This window comes from Cebidichthys violaceus, unplaced genomic scaffold, assembly GCF_023349555.1.
Source record: "Cebidichthys violaceus isolate CVI_PGR_0920_01 unplaced genomic scaffold, fCebVio1.0.p SCAF_16, whole genome shotgun sequence".
In the NCBI taxonomy this organism is placed as follows: domain Eukaryota; kingdom Metazoa; phylum Chordata; class Actinopteri; order Perciformes; family Stichaeidae; genus Cebidichthys; species Cebidichthys violaceus.
Window position 1 is genome coordinate 3,252,511 of NW_027176329.1, and position 16,915 is coordinate 3,269,425.

Here is a 16,915-nt window from a genome sequence, read left to right on the forward strand (position 1 = left end):
CTCTCTCTCTCTCTCTCTCTCTCTCCTTTATAAACAGACGCTCGTGAGGAAAAGCGTCTCACCTTGGCTGCTGGTTTGTGCGCTTGATGTAGATGAATGAGCTGACATTCACAACTCCGCTGCCAATAACTCCAGGCAGCTCCCGTCTTCCACCCAGCCCCAAACCAGAGTGCCCCAAACCTGAACAAATACGACACACCAGCTGTTGTTCATGATGTGATTCCAATATATTAATAATCACCTAAAACCTACTGCGTTATTGCAAATAGTACTGCTAAACACAACGTCCACAACATTTGCTGAGGATCCAACAATCCAAAGATCTACAGTAAGAATGTTCCAAGCTTTTTACAAGACACGCTGGATTTTACTAGCTCATTTCTAGAAATGAGTGTCAAAACATAAAGAATAAGATTCTGCGCTGCTGTACAGAACAGGTACGGAAGCCCCGAGAGGCGAGTGAGAGAGATAACTCTCTATTGTGTGCTGATCTATTTTCTATTCCGCTCTAGTTGTTGTGTCTCCAGTGTGTGTGGTTAAAGAACAGGTGGGGAAAGGCTTTGACCGGATAACAATTCTAGTTTCTTAAAGTTTTTTTTTTTTTTTTCATTCGTAAAACAGATGTGAAAAAAAAGTTTTGCCAATTATTTTTTTTTGTCAGTATAATTTCGGCCACAAAAAGACATGGGGTAGTAACCATGTTCTAAATATTAAAAACTCCCCTGGAAGAAAACACGCTGTGGTCCCATTTCCAACATGGGGCAGGTGCACTTCAGCCTCTTGTGGCGGAAATGATTATTACAACAACTAACAATTCAAAAAAACAACCCTGACAAACAAAAACCAAAATCCTGTGAAAAACTTTTTTTTTCCCTCCTGTTTTTTTTTACAGATGAAAGAAAAGAACCGTAATAAAGATTATTACGGACAAACTGTCTTTGACCTGTTCTTCAGTCACATGGGAGAGAAAACAATTTGAACTCACTTGACTCTCAGGACCTCGTAAAAATGTCCCTTTTGATTTTTAGAAAAAATACGAAAATGTTCTTTGCATTACCACCGGTATCCACAGGTCTCACACAACCAATTCATCTGAAGGATTATCCGTTAAATATTTGAAGAGAATAAGACAATGTACTCAAATTATACACAACATGCTGGTTAGTGACGCAGCCTTGGATGAGAAGGACCTTTGCAATGTAGTAACCGTCATATTTAATAAGTTTAATTAGTTTGTGTGATGAAGACATGAGATATGGTTGAAAGACTGAAAATGATAGTAAGTGGACCATTGAGTTGATTTTGCTACTCATATGAGAGTGAAATTATACATCCAAGTGTGTATTAGAAAGTGCAATTAAGAATCATGTGTGTGTGTTTATATATGAGTGAAAGCCGGTGTGTGTGTGTGTGTGTGTGTGTGTGTGTGTGTGTGTGTGTGTGTGTGTGTGTGTGTGTGTGTGTGTGTGTGTGTGTGCGCTCCATGCCGGCAGAGACAGGACAAGGTGACTGAAGCCCGCTCAGGTGCTGAGTGTGTTTCTGGGTCGGGGGGGGGGGGGGGGGGGTAGATAGATAGGATCCTTTTTGTGGAGGGAACAGACGGGGCGGGGAGGTGAGCAGAAAATAAAAGACAGGAGAGGCTGTGCTTTAATAAATCCCCGGCAGTCTCATTGCTACAACATGGCAGTGGTCAAGCGCAGTCGCCGTAACTCACCCGGCGGGGCTGATGGGATCCTGCTCTGAATGGCCCGGATAGCCTTCACAGGCCCAGCATGGCGTGCAGCGGTAGAGCAGGCAGAGATAAATCACCGGAGACCGTGGCTGTAATGAAGCGCAGTCTGGTTCTACGGTTAAACTAGAGGGCCCATAAGGATTCCTTGTTGATCAAGATGACCTCTTTCTAGATTCCAGTGTATACAAAATATGCTGCAGGTCACCCAGGCAGAGTCCAGTAGGGTCAGGACTTGTAGGGACCAGATCTTAAGCCGACCCCTTTGCATTACGTGAAAACACATGACTTGACTTATTAATCAAGGGATTTGCAGACTCGTCCCTTATAGACGTTCACTTTTCCTGTGAATCTGGGAGTATTTAGAAGAATATATTTCTCACTGAACTTTTTTTCAAGATTGAGTCGAAATGAGTAATATTGACACACTAACCCTACCAGGTACAAAACCTCATGCACAGTGTATTTGCAGCGACCACGATATAGTTTAGAATCAATAGATAGACGAATGTGATCCGGGGACTTTACAGTGTTCTGCCTGCATATTGGGTGAGGGAACATACCAGTCATTTATGTGTATTTGAAACAATATATTTGTAATCACATATCAATCCAGCGCTGTTGATTTTCTAAAACAATTTTGAACCTCCATCCATACATGTCATCCATTTCTTCTCAACAAGCTGGTTAGAGTATGTTCAGTACTGCAGTGATGAGACTTTAGTCAATGCATGTTAATAAGATCGTGTGGTCTTGTAAAGAAGGCTGATCTGCATTTCCATACAGTCATGATGGGACACTGAGTGAATGGAGGAGCTGCCTGAAAGGTTGGAAAACATGCTGAATGTTGTTGAAATGAACATATTGTGTTTTAGAAAACACACACACTATATGAACTTAGATGCAAGTTCATATAGTGTGCTTTTTTTACAACATTTATTTCTTTTGATCTAATGTAGAAAATGAGACGTGTGATTCATTTTCACGTGGACAGATTTGTGTTTGGTAGAGGTTTTGTTGAGATGTGATTCAGTCGTCTGGAACCAGGCTAATATTTAATATGTCACCCTAGCTTTTCTCTGCTTGTTTTGTTTATAGAACAATTAACATTTGAAACGCAAGAGTGCATTGTAAATCACAAAAGGGAAATAATATATTAAGTTAGAATTTGAAAAAAATTATTATTCGTTCCCCTAATTCTTCCTCCATAAAGACCAAAACCTAATTTCTTTAGAATAGGAAAATGACAGCAATGCACAAACATCGAACACATGCATGTAGAAGTGTCTAAACAAGTCGTTCAGACAGGAACATTGATTCTGGCTGATTCTGCAAAAGCCAAGATGATGTTCATAGAACTTTATACATTCGGTCCTACAATTCTTTCTCTTTACAATATCTATACACAATATATTGGGCTATTTCTCTTCCACACTAAAGAAAACCTCCAAAATACACATTCATGTCTTCATTTCAATACTAGATAATGCTTCATTTACATATTTAAGCACAACATTTCAGGAAAACTTGTAATACAAAAACATTTCAGTGAGACTTTGGTTCATCTGAAGTGTTTTCAAAATGTATGCAATTTTGAAAATTTGACACAAAATTTCAGAAGACTTGTGATTGTCTTCATGAAAGTAATCAGGTGGTGCCGTGTGTTAGTTTAAACGTTTCCCCTATCTACCTGGGGTACTTTAATACCTGGGGTACTTTAAGACCTGGGGTACTTTAAGACCTGGGGTACTTTAATACCTGGGGTACTTTAAGACCTTTAAAGTAAACGGAGGTATAATATTTGGGGTTAGGGGCTGTTGTCTTAAGGACACATAGTCGCGGACTGCAGGAGCCGGGGATCGTACCGCCGATCTTCTGATTGAGAGAAGATCCGCTCTGCCTCCTCAGCCACAGTCACCCTCACTATCACAGAGGGTAGCACAGCGGTTGATATAACTCTTAGGCTTCAGGAAGGTTGATGGTTAGCGTTAGGTGAACAGGAGCAGTGCTGTGTAGTTCACACTACTTCCTACTTTGTCGCTGGACGTCAACCGCGTTGTAACTCCAATGCTAGCCGGGCTGGTTCAAACTCTGTTCATGTCAATGCAGCACTTGTGAGGTTAACAGGCGGCCTGCAAAAGTTGGAAATGTTGAAATTTATAGTAGACGATTGTGAAAATGTAACAACGCCGCAGACATCGAGCTTAGAGACGCCTCTCATCCGGTAGCGGTTTGGCCTTGCTGCTGTCAAAATGGACGTAATAAAAGGGTGAGTAAAAACACTAAAGCTATTTAGCGCTTTGACTAATGCTTCGGAATGGGCTCCTAGTCGCTAGCATAGACAGCCAGCAGGGAAATATGAGCCTCGTCGCATTTCAAGGGCACTATAGAGCATCAGCGAAGCACACAGAGTTAGAACTGAGCCACTGAGTTGTGTCAGTGTCACAGAATGAGACCAATTCACGAGAGCGATGTGAGCGCCCGCCAACCACCACAACAAAGGAGAGAGAGAGAGAGAGAGAGAGAGAGAGAGGAGAGAGAGAGAGAGAGAGAGAGAGAGAGAGAGAGAGAGAGAGAGAGAGAACATTTCTAACTTCTCAATCAAACACCTGCTCTCCTTCCTCGTTTCAGCGCCGGATCTCTCAGTGATCGACTATAATCAGGAGGTCAAGTTGCTAATTTTCTCAAGCTCACCTTTTGGTGCCCATTCAGTGCCGGGGGGAGGAAATTACAGGGTAGCCTTTTCCTAATAGCTTACCATTGGGCTGTAAAGAGGAGGGACAAGAGATAAAGACGAGAGAGAGGAAGAGGATGATTGCCCAGCTGAGTGATGCTGGCGTGCGGCGGCATGAATATGTTTGGCTGGCTTTGCTCCACCGCCCGATTGTGAGGGCAGATGTTGCCACGGGCCCTCAGGCGTGGCCGTGACGCCGTGGCAGCAGGTTTTTTGTTTTTTTTTGCCGTGGCTTCCGCCCAACCAGCTGCCATCTGAAGTGTCACTCAGCACGAGGGATGGGAGTCAAACTGGGCTTGACCGAAAGGGGGCCGAGGGCGCTCTTCGCGCCACGTGTGGCGACAAAAAAGGCCCGGCGGTCGGGCGAGTCACGGTCGAGGCTGCCAGTGCTTTTCAGGGAGATTGCGAAAAGGGTGGGCGGGCCGAGGTGGAGCCGACGGAGACAAATGGCTGAGCGGGAGCGTCGGTCACAGGATGCAGCTGCTGCACATCAATTGCATCCTCATCACAATTAGAATGACTGCCGGCTTCACCGTCGAGGAGCGGGGACGGAAGCTCCAGCTTCCATTTGGCTTATTGAAGGGGCGCGAATGCAAGTCTTCAAGTGAAAAGGCAGCCGGATGATTTGAGACTCATTCTATCTGGAAACTTTCACAACTTAACTTGGGTCGAGTAGGCCTTCTGTCTTAATGCTGCCGTAAACCATAAGGGAGGCTGCAATAAAAATAATTCTAGAAAAAAAAAAAGGAATAAAGGATAAATGAGTTTTATTACAACCTGGGTCTCATGTTTTGTAGCTGTGTCCATTGTTGCTATTGGTGAAGATAACATTGAACTCACAGGTTTATGACGTTGCGAGCCAGAATCCGAAGGGACCGATTCACGTTGGATGATTCTGCACCTCGCGATTTACGTCCAATGCCAATCTTAAGTACCAGTGCAGACAGTAGTGTGTCCTGCATGCAGCGGTAGAATGTAACTAAGTACTCCAGTACTTAAGGGTAATCTTGAAGCAATCCATTTAATGTATACACTGTATACATATACATATTATGAATCAATTCATCCTTTTAAATGATTATTATAGATTAAGCAACTCTGTGGGCCATCTCAATGGGCCATTCCTGCATAATGAGTACTTTCACTTTTGGTACTTTAGATAAATACTTTTGTACTTGTATTAAGTAAGAGTTTGAATGCAGGACTCGTACTTATATTTTGTTACTGTGGTATTGCTCTTTTTACTTCAGCAAAAGATCTAATTGCTTCTTCTGTAGCGATTCCGACTTTGGACACCGGAGTAGTCCATCTAATCCAGGGTCAGGATTACTGAAATGTCGCCGCTGAAAGTCAAATGATATTGTCAGTGAATGTGAGCCTTATTAATTCATTCTTTTGAATGGTGGAATCAGGCGGCAAACAAAGCAAACGTTTAGAACCAAACCAGCTGATTTTGAGGTTCAAGAGGTCAACGACCTGAGAGCACATAAAGCACGAGCATCACGGAAACATCAACAGCACGCATCATTTGGGAAATTGACAAAGGACATTGTAGCTTTTGCTAAAGATATACTTCTTTAAAGCATCATTTGTGCAACATTGTCGAGGAAACGAGGGGAGCGAATGACATGCTACAGAGGTTTGCTGAAGTTCCATCTTCACCGCTAGACGACACAGACAATTCGAGTTCTTTGTAGAAATCTAGCATGAAAATCCATCTGATCAAGAACAAGACAAGAACGAGGGCTTTCCTACCTGCTCTAACCCTGTAGATCTCATGGATCCTTTCACCAGCTGAAAATCGGAGGAATTTAAAAGTGAAATAACAACTCTGTACTAAATACATGGATTGAACAACATCGCGTCTCGCTTCCCTTGTTCCTCCGGTTTCTTTTGCTGGAGATCATCAAAGACCAGCTTGCTGCTAAACGGTGTGCTGTGTGCCGTTTACTGACGTTAAAATACAGGGTGTCTGAGGACTCTGCTTTCAAAAGGTCCTTTCTCATCACCATCTGGGGCAGTGGAAAAAGCTATTTTCGTCGTCGGCGTAAAGACAGAAAACATAAACGATATTTAATCAGAGCTGTCCGTGGTTTTCCTCGCTCACACACACACACCCCAGTATCAGCGGCCTTTTCTGAGAGCTTTTTTAAGACAGACCACCGCTTGATTGAGGCAGTGCTTTATTTTATCAGGAGGAGATTATCAGTTAAAGGAGACATCGTTTTATCTTTGGGCTCGAGGGGAACAGAACTTGGAAACAAAGAACAGCAGCATAGATGCTCTTTAGTGTTTGACCTAGTATCCTTAATCACATTTTCATACAGATCTTGATGTCTCTGAGGTCGCCGCAAAGTCACCCGTTTGAAGTGGGTTTTACAACATGACTTAATTGATTAGGGCGGCCTTTTTCTTGGAAGAGAGGATTTAATTGGAAGACGGAGACGTGATTACGTGAAGTGCTGATTAAATGAGAGGACCAAAAACCATGTAGCCTGTCTCTGTTTTACTTCCCAACATCCGATCACAATCAGGGGCTCTGGTGATAAAGGCAATTACATTATACTTCAACAAGCAGAGGACAACAATGTAACCAATGGAGGAACAGAATAATTAGACCTAATTGTCTATGCACATGACTGCATTAGGACATCCGCGGCCAAAAACACAGGGGCGGTAATACGTTCATGTTTTGTGTTTGAGAGATTATCAGCCACATTTCTGTTTCCAGTACTCATGACAGCATTTAGTTTGCACTGGCCCATCCCTTTGGGATCAGTTCTGTGCAAAATGGAAAAGAGGGAATGTTGTCTAGAAAAGGCCCGTTTTAGCAAGTTCGCAGCCATACGAGCTGTAATCAGTGATCCGGTCTGTGGTATGTAGAGAGTTACTCAATGTCAACAGCTGTCTGTCTAAAGGCGGTAAGTCCTCTCAGAATAGAGCGTAACTGATGAGACAAAATGACCTGCATGATGTTGCTTTTCAGAGATTGTGTGGAGAGTGGAGGCCTCATCGCATCAGCGGCAGAAGACCTTGCCTGCATCGAGCGGAGCCGTCTGCACACCTTTAGCTGTCTTTCACTGACCTCTGGTGGTGATATAGCAGCACCGTCCTTCAATTATCCTCTATAAAGATGAATTTATTGCAAAATCACTTTTTAAGCGTTACATGATAATAGAACTAAAATGTTGTTGTGTGATGTGAAGCCCAGGAGCAAACACATGCTGCTGGGCTTTAACTCACGACAGTTTTCCCCACTAAACAGTACATGAATTATATTCATAACTTAACATGGAACATGTGAGCTGAAGGGTTCACCCTTGGTACACGCTTCCATAAAGTTTCATGAAATGGGCCCGTAGTATTTCCATATTCCCGCTGACAAACAATTAAAAAGGAACTAAATTATTATCAATATTATTGGGCTTGTTTTCCAACCTTGCGGGCAGCCATTGCTCTTTTATTCATTTTGTTAATCCACATGAAAATCTACTTTATGAGAGTTAGGTCTAGTGATATTTTAGTTCACTATGATATTGACCTTTATAGTGTAAATGAAAGCGGAGGACAGTTTGCCCCCCAAAAGATTGACTGATGCAGACTGTTGACGCCTTGTATTAACTTTACATATGCATATGGTCTCATAAGGGGTTAGGTGTGACTGGGATGTAACTAAGTACATTCCCATTCTGCATAATAAGCACTTTTACGTTTGCTATAGTAAAGCAGTGGAAGTGCTGCCTGGAGTGTTTTTGAGAAACAGTGAGCTTATTGAGTTTATTAATACTGTGATATGTACTGTATGCTGTACATACAGTACATAACACACATATAGTCAAATATAACAAAAATGGCAGTATTTACAAATATGCACAATATTATATATTTCTATAACATGCTGTTGTTATATATTTTTGTACCATAAAATATTGTTCTTAATAGTAATCAACTATGTATATAACTATTATGACTCACAACCTTCTTCTTCTTGTGACAGCGCTAACAATCTCCCAGATTATTATATTTCTTTCTTTCTTTGTGTTTTGTATACGCGTCGTAATTTTAAATAAATATTGTATTGTGAGGAAATAAGGGTGATTACTTATTCATTTACGTGCTACAGTTTCACAAAACATAATACCCTTTTTTAGTTGTTCTTTTTAATACTTTAATAAAGAAACTGAAAATAGCATGTGACGCTTGAATCTCTCTCTGGGCTACATAGCTGTAATATTCATAATGTACATAACTGTTCCTGCCAGTGTGTTTCCCTTTCCCTCCCTGTTTCCACATGTCGTGCGATTCCCGAGCAAAACATCAGAACCTCAACCGCTTACTTTGCTTATCCTGACAAATATTCATCAGCATGACTGCCATTCGTTTATGACTGTATGGAAATAATTATTGAACCTGTGTAAGGTAGCCATATCGTTTGTTTTCGCTGCAAGGAATTGTGAGGCGGCAACTGAACTTGTCAAAACTGAAGATTTGATTTCTATCGAGCTTTGAAGAAGATATTAACAACATTACAACACTTTCAAATAGTTCCCTTGTTTATTATCAGCAATTAGTCAAATACATATAAACAAACAGTAGGAAAAGGACAGTTCATCAGCGACTTTGTTTTTCAATAGGTTATCAATATCGCTTTTAGCACACCCACATTCACGCCTCCAGTTTTTTTTTTTTTTTTTTTTTTTTTTTTGCATAACAATTTGTGCAGTAAAAAAAGGAAACACGTTATGGTACATGAACAATAGATAAATAAAAAAAAAAAGAAATATTTAGCACGTTATTTACAACTCATATTCCAAGAGATATAAATTAAACATTCCATCAACTCACTAGCAACAAACTCCACAGAATATTAAACTGCCATTCTCTGGCAGCGACATGACGTCTCGTATGGATAAATAATGTTACGTTCAGTTCGGAGGGCTGAACCTTGAGCTTTAAAGTTCTTGTCAATAAATACGGTGATTCCCCCTGAACTGCTTCTGGAAATGATTCTACTGAATAGTTTGTTTCCTGGTGTGTTCCTGGGTGATCGATAACAAATCAATAACTTGACACATTGTTGTAAAAGAAAACAACAACAAAAAAAAACTGTTGATGACTCACTCACATTGGTGATCAAAAAAACCTGGTGGTTTAACATCATGTCTGGGACGTCCCAGAGACCAAACCTGATTTGGGCACTTCCTGTCAAAACAATGTCTTCAAATGGCCAACAAAGTGTAAATTCAAGGCAACATTCATGTGGCATCCAAGACACGCAAGTTTACAACGGGACAGAAATGATGGACAACTGGTAATGGACAATGTTATTTCTAAATACCCTGTGATGAACACTGTGTCCAGGCTGCTAACAAGAACAAACAGTGGGATTTGTTTCTGGCTTCCATTATTTGAAAAGCAAAAACACCCGGAATGATGGGATCGTGTTTCTATCTCCTGACATTACAAGTTGACACGGATCAGTGAATTGCTCCATTAAAAGAAATCTCTGACCCACAAAAAAATATTGGGATACATTAGTTTGTCCTCCAAATCTAACTATAAAGCATGAAATCGCTATCTCTCTCTGTGTGTGTGTGTGTGTGTGTGTGTGTGTGTGTGTGTGTGTGTGTGTGTGTGTGTGTGTGTGTGTGTGTGTGTGTGTCTGTGTCTCACACACACTTGGGTGTATTACTGGTGACCCAAAGGGGTGCAGTATCGAATGTGCTGCGCTTTGGCCAGATGGCGGCGCTATAAAAACAAACTTTACGTTTTGGCCTTTTACGTTTGAACTGTAAGTCACTCGTTTGCGTCAAGATTTTCTGCTATTTTCCACTACTCCTCCCACACAACTTGGTGCATCGTTGCCAAATTTTGGTACAGAACATCTCCGGGCCGAAAGTTACTTTTTTTTTTTGGATTTTTGGAAATTTCTGTTCCAGCTGGTTCTCAAAGTTTGCTCAAATGCTGGGAGCCTGAACGCTTTGTGCTATTGCAACCACATTTGGTTAGCATGTGTAGATATAATGTGAACAAACTCAGTGCAGACCACCTCCTCTGTGTTTGATTCTAATGAAATGATGAAATAGTTTTTTGATAAACAAGGTGCGATTCGCTAAGCTTTTACATTTTATGACCAGCAGCCTCAAAACGATGCGAGCTTGATGATCAGTCCCGTCCTCTACGTGCTCTATATGAATGTGTGTATGTGTGTGTGTGTGTGTGTGTGTGTGTGTGTGTGTGTGTGTGTGTGTGTGTGTGTGTGTGTGTGTGTGTGTGTGTGTGCATGCTTAGCTGAGCGTCCTGAGGAGTATAGAGAGGAGGGTCGTCTTCAGTGGTAAGCGACGCTACAACACTGTTACAATTGCATTGATTGCACAAACAGGGGACACCCTGAAGCGATTGTGCGGTAGCCCTAAGCATTACAAAGTTCACTGAAAGAGATGACTTTTCCGTCGGCCAATACACCACAGAGCCGTGTGTGGGCTTAATGGACTCATTGCATCAGAGCCGCACGTCAAAGTGAAAAAAACAAAAACAAAAGGACGTCAAAAAGTAAGGTCTGAGCTCCAGAGGAGGTGAAGTGGACCAGAAAGAGAACCGAGTCTTTCAAATGAACTGACAGTGTCAAATCAAAAAAGAACTGAGTCCCTTTTATGGTCTGTCCTCTCTTTGGTCCACTTTCAAAAGACAGAGTTTGGTTCGTTTAAAAAAAGACTATATGTGGGAAAAAAAACACACCCTTAGAAAGTATGTGTTGTCATCCCCATTTATCGTGTCTGAACTACACACACACACACACACACACACACACACACACACACACACACACACACACACACACACACTAAACAGAGAGTATGTGGAAATAGATGGAGGCAGAGAGATGCAGCCAGGAGGACAGTGGACAGGTTTAAACACGTTTGCCTTCAGACGTGGTCCAGCGATCAATTTGGTTTGAAAAAACAACAACTTTTTTTTTTTTTTACAAAAACAAGGAATACAAAAAGCGTTTTGAATGAAAGAATGTTGAGATGTAATCTGTATCAATACTTCAATATTAAATTATTCTCAATTCGCTTTTCTTTCCACTTGTCTTCTTCCATGGTGGAAAGTGGTTTCTATGTATCTTCTGCAGTCTGAGTTGATGACAGAAATGTCAATAATCAATAATTTACAAAAGTAAAAGATCACATGATCTTAAGCCACAGTCAAACAATCGTCAGAGAATAAATGGACTCAGGCAGAGTTTGCAATGTAGCTGTACATACTAGAAAGGTCAAACTGAGACCACCGAAAAAAATCCTATTTACATTGAGTCCCATCGTATCACACATAAGAGGTAATAGAAGAAAAATATTAACAAACATGTGAGTTCCGTTTGCAAAAAAAGTCTACTTTTTTACATTTCTACCACAAGACTGTACACCATCTTGTATTGAGAGAGGCAGTTTCCTATGGCGAAGCTAGACATAAGTACATATCATGCAGCACTAATATAGTGCAAAATTATGCCTGAAAACGGAGAAGGGAGAGGCAGGCAGAAGTGACGATGGCTTTGGGAATCATTACGCTTTTCTTCTCCGGTTTGCTTTTCTTTGCGCGATGGACCCAGGCCACAGGAACACAGGTCTGAATGTTTTCGATGGGAGATGATTCCACTCAGCTGTGACCAAATCAACAAAAGGACAGATGAAGATTTGTGCTTCTAGAGCAAAATCTTTTGTTTTGGGGGGAGGGGCGACCGTCTCCGGTGACCGTGATTTGGATGTTACCGGCAGTAGTGGATGGCAGAGAAGCAAAGGCAAACTTTCAGAAGAAGATAAAAAAAATTCATGAAGGCTCTCGTGAAACAAAGTATCAAAATGGAAATTAGAAGAAAAAAAAAAAGAGGACGGCAACATCAAGGCTCGCTAATGGACATGGATTCTGGTTCTTGCACTTTGAGGTTTTCGCTTTCTTCCCAGGGTGTTCATGTACATGAAGGGTGAACAATGCCCAGCGGCAGCCCTGACATCAAGGGTTTCCGTAGCAACCCTGCGCGTCCTGCAGCAGGGACGAGTGTCTGTAGGTCACTGTGGTCAGCGGGGAGACGGCTACATGTCGGCGTCTCCGTCGTAGGCCAGAGTCAGCGGCTTCAGTCTGTTGTTCATCTGCCGTCGCTGTGGCTTCTTTGGCTTTTTGCTACAGAGCAAAACAAACAACGGGGAGAGGAAGTTTAGATGATCTGACCCCAACCATTCACCTGTAGCTTTGTTTCAACCTTTCCCAACGAGTGTGTGAACTTTGAATTGTGAATTCTATTCATCTCACGAAAGCTTGTCTCGCATAAGTAGATCTTCACAGCACTGTATCTGGCCCAACACATCATCATTCTGGTATGAGGGGAAAATAATATTTGTTGTTACTCTACCACAATGACTCAAGTTAGAGAACACGTGTTCTCACATAACAGCTTTGCACTACGTCTGCTTTTGTTTCTGGCAGAAAACAATAGCTGCTCTTATTAACTCATACCTACAAAAAGTAATGCATCATAATGCGTTTATAACCCAAGTAATTGTCAGCCGGGATGTGCAGGGAGGTGACTTGATGTAAGGAGTGAACAAACACAGGACTTTCACCCAGGAGACTACTTTATGTAGTGTGAAGTTAACGCTGACTTCATTTTTGTTTTGTTACGTAACTGAACTAACCCCAGAGACGTAAGGTAACAACCGCACTTATTTTACGTAAGAAAAATAGTTATTTTAACCACAGCCACGACGTTTTCCTGAACCTAATCAAGTGGCTTTGTTGCCTAAATTAACCTAAAAACTAAGCAAACCTAATTTGGAAGTTCATTTTGAAAAAAAGACACGTCCAAAACTGATAAACTGTAGAGGGGACCTGGAGCGTCATCGTTTGAAGCGTCGGTATTTGACGAGTTCGGACTCGTCCCATGTGTTGTATTATCGGAGTGTAAATGGCCCATGCAGTTCAGGACTGTGGGAGCTGGAGTCTATTCCAGCTGGAGATGGAACCGACAAACCACTTGGCTAATTCAAAGTGTTTAGTTCAGCTCACTTTAAAGAGTCGTAGACACTGAGTGATCACGTTCAAACATACGTCAATAAGTCATTGTGTCGCATTTCATCAAAACGCTCAGCTTAGCAGTTCAGTTTCAAAATGTTCTATTTAGTTTAGTACAAAACTAGGCCTATGCCAAGCTCTGTCTACAGGCTACCTGTGTATGTGTTGGCAACATTTTGACGTTATTTTCTACAGTATTTTTCTAAATGGTTTTATCCTCTTGAACTGATGAAAATAGAAATGGACGAGAATGAAATGTGTACAGAGGACCACAAGATGGCAGCAGAGGAGAAATTTTACAATCATGTATTTTCTCGCAAATTGGCACATGCTCAGTGTGGAAAGCCCTTTGTATTCCTAATGTTGAACAGTGAGAGCCACTCAGGGCAGTAGCTATCCTTAAAGGACTTATTTCACCCCCAAAATAACCATTTGTGTTTCAGTTACTCACCCGTGTTGAATTCTTGAAGAAAACTTTGTATTTCTCGGATGCCTCCGCGGTGAACGAACAATCAAAAAACGACATCAAAATATCTCTGAACAAACTCTGACACAACTCGTGCAGAAAAAGTCTCATTTGTCCGGTCGTATGCTACTAACGTCTTTGCTATAACTTTACTATTTAACACTTCCGTCACTTGTCCAGACTCACAGTAGCGCGCCTGTGCAAGCGTGAGACTGTTTGTGTGGAAGTGTTTTTAATCCATCAAGACTTTTCTCTGTTTTTGGATTCTCGGTTCACTGTGGAGGCATAAAGTCCTATAAGAATTCAAGTGGTGAAGAATTGATTTAAATACGGTTATTTTGTGGGTAAAGTATTCCTTTTAAGGACACAAAATTTGTGCTCACTATATTTTCTCTTTACATTTGGGTTTAAGTTTTAACAACCTGGGAAGATTACTAACTATTACACAGGTGGGTTTTAAATATATTAATTATCTAAACATAAATAATTGAATAAAGATCTAACTGGTTCATTCTACTACTTTTAGACTCAATACATTCAAATTTGACAGGTATGAATCTAAAGTGCAGAGCTGGAGTCGGGATGTGGTTAGCATAGCTTAGCTTTACCTGTACGCAAACCAGAACCAAAACCCTGTGCTCACTGACTGTATCTGGCTCCCTGCGATACAGCCAGAGACGCTGCGCTTGGTGGATGGATACACTGTCCAACAAGAAATAGGTCCAGCAAATAACTACTTCTTACACCAAACATTTTAGCTTTCACAAAACTAGATACAACATGCTAATCAACGCGCTTTAGAGTTGTTGGTGTAGACGAAGCCAGGCTAGCTTTTTCCTCTTGAGCAGCTACAGGTACCGATGGCCACACGATGAACCGCCTTTTACTCTGCATCTGATTAGCGACTACTTGTTGCATCCGTTGCACTGGTTAGGTTTAGGCATAGGGAGTGGGATTGGCTAGGGTAAGAATGTCAGGGTAAGCCAATCAGAGGCAGATTAGGGTTGGTCATGTCTTTAACAAAGTAGGAAAAACACAAGCAAACGCTACGTTAGCGGCTAACGCTAGCCAGGTTAGATGCAAGGTGCATCCATAATTCATGTTAACTTAGATATTAATTGGGACATTCATTTTGGCAAAAAGCATGCCTAAAAGAAAATGTACTGTACTAACAAATGAACAGACAACTCATTTGAGTCTCTGTTAACAATACCGAACGCTGGACAACGCCATGGTTGCGGTGGTTAAAACACCCTTGCTTTATCATCTATTTTACTCCAAAAAGGAAAGAAATTACTAAATGAACATCATGATGTATTGGAAAATACTTTAAAGTAGCAATTGAGACCATAAACTCATGTTTACAATGTTTACTGAGGTAATAAATCAAGAGAGAAGTAGAGTCATGTTCTCATAGACTTCTATACAACCAGAGGAGTCGCCCCCTGATGGACACTAGAGAGAATGCATTGGCTTCACTTTTCAGAGGTTTCCCCTGGGTCCAGACCATTTCAGAATAAAGTTCTAACTTCTATAAATGATAAAAATCATAAAAAAAAGAGCCAACCTATGACGTTTGCATCTACATTAAAAACCTTGCCGTTATGTGGTGTGTTTGATGGAGGCTGGACTGCTCACCTCCAGGAAGTGATCCACTGAAATGAGTGAACAGAATGTGTCCAGGCACAAATGAATGTCAGGCACCGAGAGTTACCGGAGTGAGGCGGGGCCCTGACTAAGTAATGAGAGTTTCAAAGGGTGGTGGTGGTGGTGGTGGCGGTGGTGGTGGGAGTGGCAGTGACGGCTGCTGTGGTTGTTGGGATGGTGGGGGCTGTTGGACCAGCGCCGGATATTGCTGCTGCGGCGGCTGCTGTTGTTGGAGTTGGCTGTTTCGCTGTAACTCGTCTTGCTCTAGTTTTTCACAGGCGGGACAGGTGTAAGGCACCGCGAAGCTGTTTGGGTCCGTCCAGTAAACCCCGTCTGAGGGGGACTTGGAGCTCGACTTGCAGCAAAGGCAACAACTACAACAGCTGAGCGGGTGAGTATGAGGGTGGAGATGGAGAGAGAAAAGAGCAGGAAATGAAGGGACAAATGATAAGGGAACTCAAAGTCAAATTAAACAAAATGAAAAAAACAAGCAGTGATGTAATGAAGGCCACACATCTGTATTAGCAGGAACAGTTTGTCATTTTTTTTGGCTTACTCAAATATTCATCCCTGATGGGCCTTAGAGAGCCTCCAGATCACATATCAGATTGATGCTGCACTCCATACAGGGAGCAAGCCTCGGACTAAAGTCTGCAACAAACGTTTTAAGAGTCCTATAATAAAAGATAGTGTAGAACAAATACATATTGAATTATTAAGTAGAGCTGGTGAGTGGGAAATTAAAAGCAATGCCTATTTTAAGAGCAGAGCCAATTTAATCTGCTAGAAATATTAATGCGCCCTAATGCAGATCATTGTATTTATCTTTAAAAACACAGCAGCAACTGGGAAAGTGTGCAGTTAAAGTCTTAAAATAAGATGGTGAACATGTATAAAACTGAGGTGAATATTATTTAGTATGAAACACTTTGTTACTGCTTCTGTTTTGTTTTCTTGTAGCCGGAACCTAGTATGAGTCGCTTGCTAGAATATGGTTTGCAAAAAGAGCAGCATAAGTTCTTTTCTTTTTCATTTAATTAAATGCCTTATTTTTATTTCTTCATTATTTTGTTCATTCCTTTTGGAAAACTGACAGTAGAGATCTACCTGGTGTGAATCGTATGAGTCGAAGTGAGAATGTGTTGCACTGTGACTTAAAACTGTCCTTTAATAAATAAGAAATACCATCTGCTAAAAACCATAAACCGGCTGATTAAATCAAGAATGGTTAATGCACCTTGATAAAATCTCGGCAAGCTCTTCATTTAAA

General features: G+C 41.4%; 1 protein-coding gene across 1 annotated transcript in view; it reads right to left on the reverse strand.

Annotated features, from left to right (window-relative positions):
• Positions 1–9,030: 9,030 nt before the first annotated feature.
• thsd7aa (thrombospondin, type I, domain containing 7Aa) overlaps positions 9,031–16,915 on the reverse strand; it is a 140,550-nt gene continuing 132,665 nt past the window's right edge. Inside the window, exon 28 of the mRNA XM_068710764.1 lies at positions 9,031–12,644. Coding sequence (XP_068566865.1) covers positions 12,557–12,644 — 88 coding nt within the window. The 3' untranslated portion in view covers positions 9,031–12,556. The remainder of the gene's footprint in view (positions 12,645–16,915) is intronic.